General features: G+C 38.5%; 1 protein-coding gene across 1 annotated transcript in view; it reads right to left on the minus strand.

Moving 5' to 3' along the window:
- The window catches only part of ETNK1 (ethanolamine kinase 1), a 95,380-nt gene that overhangs the window by 52,202 nt on the left and 41,561 nt on the right, over positions 1-1,617 (minus strand). The window contains 1 exon segment of the mRNA XM_012640973.1: positions 278-418. Within this exon segment, the coding sequence (XP_012496427.1) occupies positions 278-418 (141 nt within the window).

Raw genomic sequence — 1,617 nt, forward strand, 5'->3', positions numbered from 1 at the left:
TAGTGATCTTTATATTACAATTATTTCCAAAGAAATGTTCTATATTCGTTTCTTTCTCCCCTACTTCCACCCCCCTTGCTGTTGCAGGGTTTTTGTTGGGACAGGGGCACTGATGGAGATAGAGGTAGTTATTTCTGCAGAGTTATCTGGGAGTCAAAAAATCAATGCTTATTTTACTTTAATGTAAAGAGATAAACGAAACCCAATTTTACACACAAACTTTGTTTACCTTTGAAACCCTATTATAAAGCAAAGCAATGTAAAACATAAATTTTACCTGTTATTAATGTCTTCATCTGCAAATCCTGTGGGAATGAGAGAGAAATATTTTCCCATCTTTAGCCATAGATTAGATTTGGGGATCCAGCCATTATGCGCATGGATAGCATGAATTTTAGCAAGCTGGCGAGCTATTAGCCTGTTTAAAACAAAATAGCATAAAAAGAAAAAGTTTAAGTATCATAAAATTCATGTCTACTGATAAAGATTCTAAACAGCATAAAAAGAAGTTAAGCATCATAAAGTTCATGTCTACTGACAAAGATTCTTCATTTGACCAAACTTTAGTCAAGCTCCTGAACCTTCTTATAGGACTATCTGTGCATTTCCTTGTAAAATCCAGGCAAGAGCCTGCTAGGTCAGCTTAGCAAGAACATCCCATCCTCGATATTTGATCACCCTAGATATTTGATCAGGTTCCTTATCCTCCACCATCACCCAGGCAATGTCTGATTACCATAGCATGTCTTCAGCAAGAATGCTATTAGGTTGATTTAGCCAGAATCCCCCCACACTTCTCATTCTATGAGTAATTTTCCATCCATGAACCCCCACCCTGCTCTGTGGCTATAAATTCCCACTTGCCCATACTATATTTGGAGTAGAGCCTAATTTCTTTTCTCCCAATGTAAAATCCTACTGCCACGGTGCCTATACCTATCACGGTGATTCTGAATAAAGTTGGCCTTATAAAGCTTTAACAAGTATTACTGAATAATTTTTTCTTTAACAGTTACGGTGTCGTGACTCAGATAGAATTAGATTCATCACTGGACTCCTGGACCCTAAGTTGCCCCTTTGAAACCCTTGTCTTCACTTCTAACTGACTGAACACCACTCCGGACAAACACCCAATGAAGCTAGCAAGGACTGATTTTGATTTTTAAGATTCTGAGTATTCTTAAAACTCTGAAACTAGGTTAAAGTCCCAGGCTTCTTTTGAAAGGTATCTTCTAGGCTGGAAGTCCTTCTTCCTGGCTCTCCTCTGTGAGGCCCCTCTGTTCTCTCTATTGGATTCTGCTTCTCCCATGGGAACTTCTTTGTCACCTGAAACCCTTTCTTAAACCCTTTCTGACTATATGCCCCAACAACTCTGTGCACCTCATTCTTGTTGACATGATTTTCTGAGGACCTGTGAAAAAATTATAGAGTCTTAGATACTACCCCTAGAAATTCTGATTTAACTAATGCGGGATACAGCCAGGGCATGGAGATATTTAAAAGCCTCCTAGATGACTTTAACATGCAAAAACATTTGAGAACCACTCAACTAAGACACACAGGGAACCTAGCATTATATTTATCCTTCACCAACCTGTAATTAAATACGCAGCTTTA

The sequence above is a fragment of the Propithecus coquereli genome, unplaced genomic scaffold (assembly GCF_000956105.1).
Source record: "Propithecus coquereli isolate 6110/MARCELLA unplaced genomic scaffold, Pcoq_1.0 Scaffold16, whole genome shotgun sequence".
NCBI lineage: Eukaryota > Metazoa > Chordata > Mammalia > Primates > Indriidae > Propithecus > Propithecus coquereli.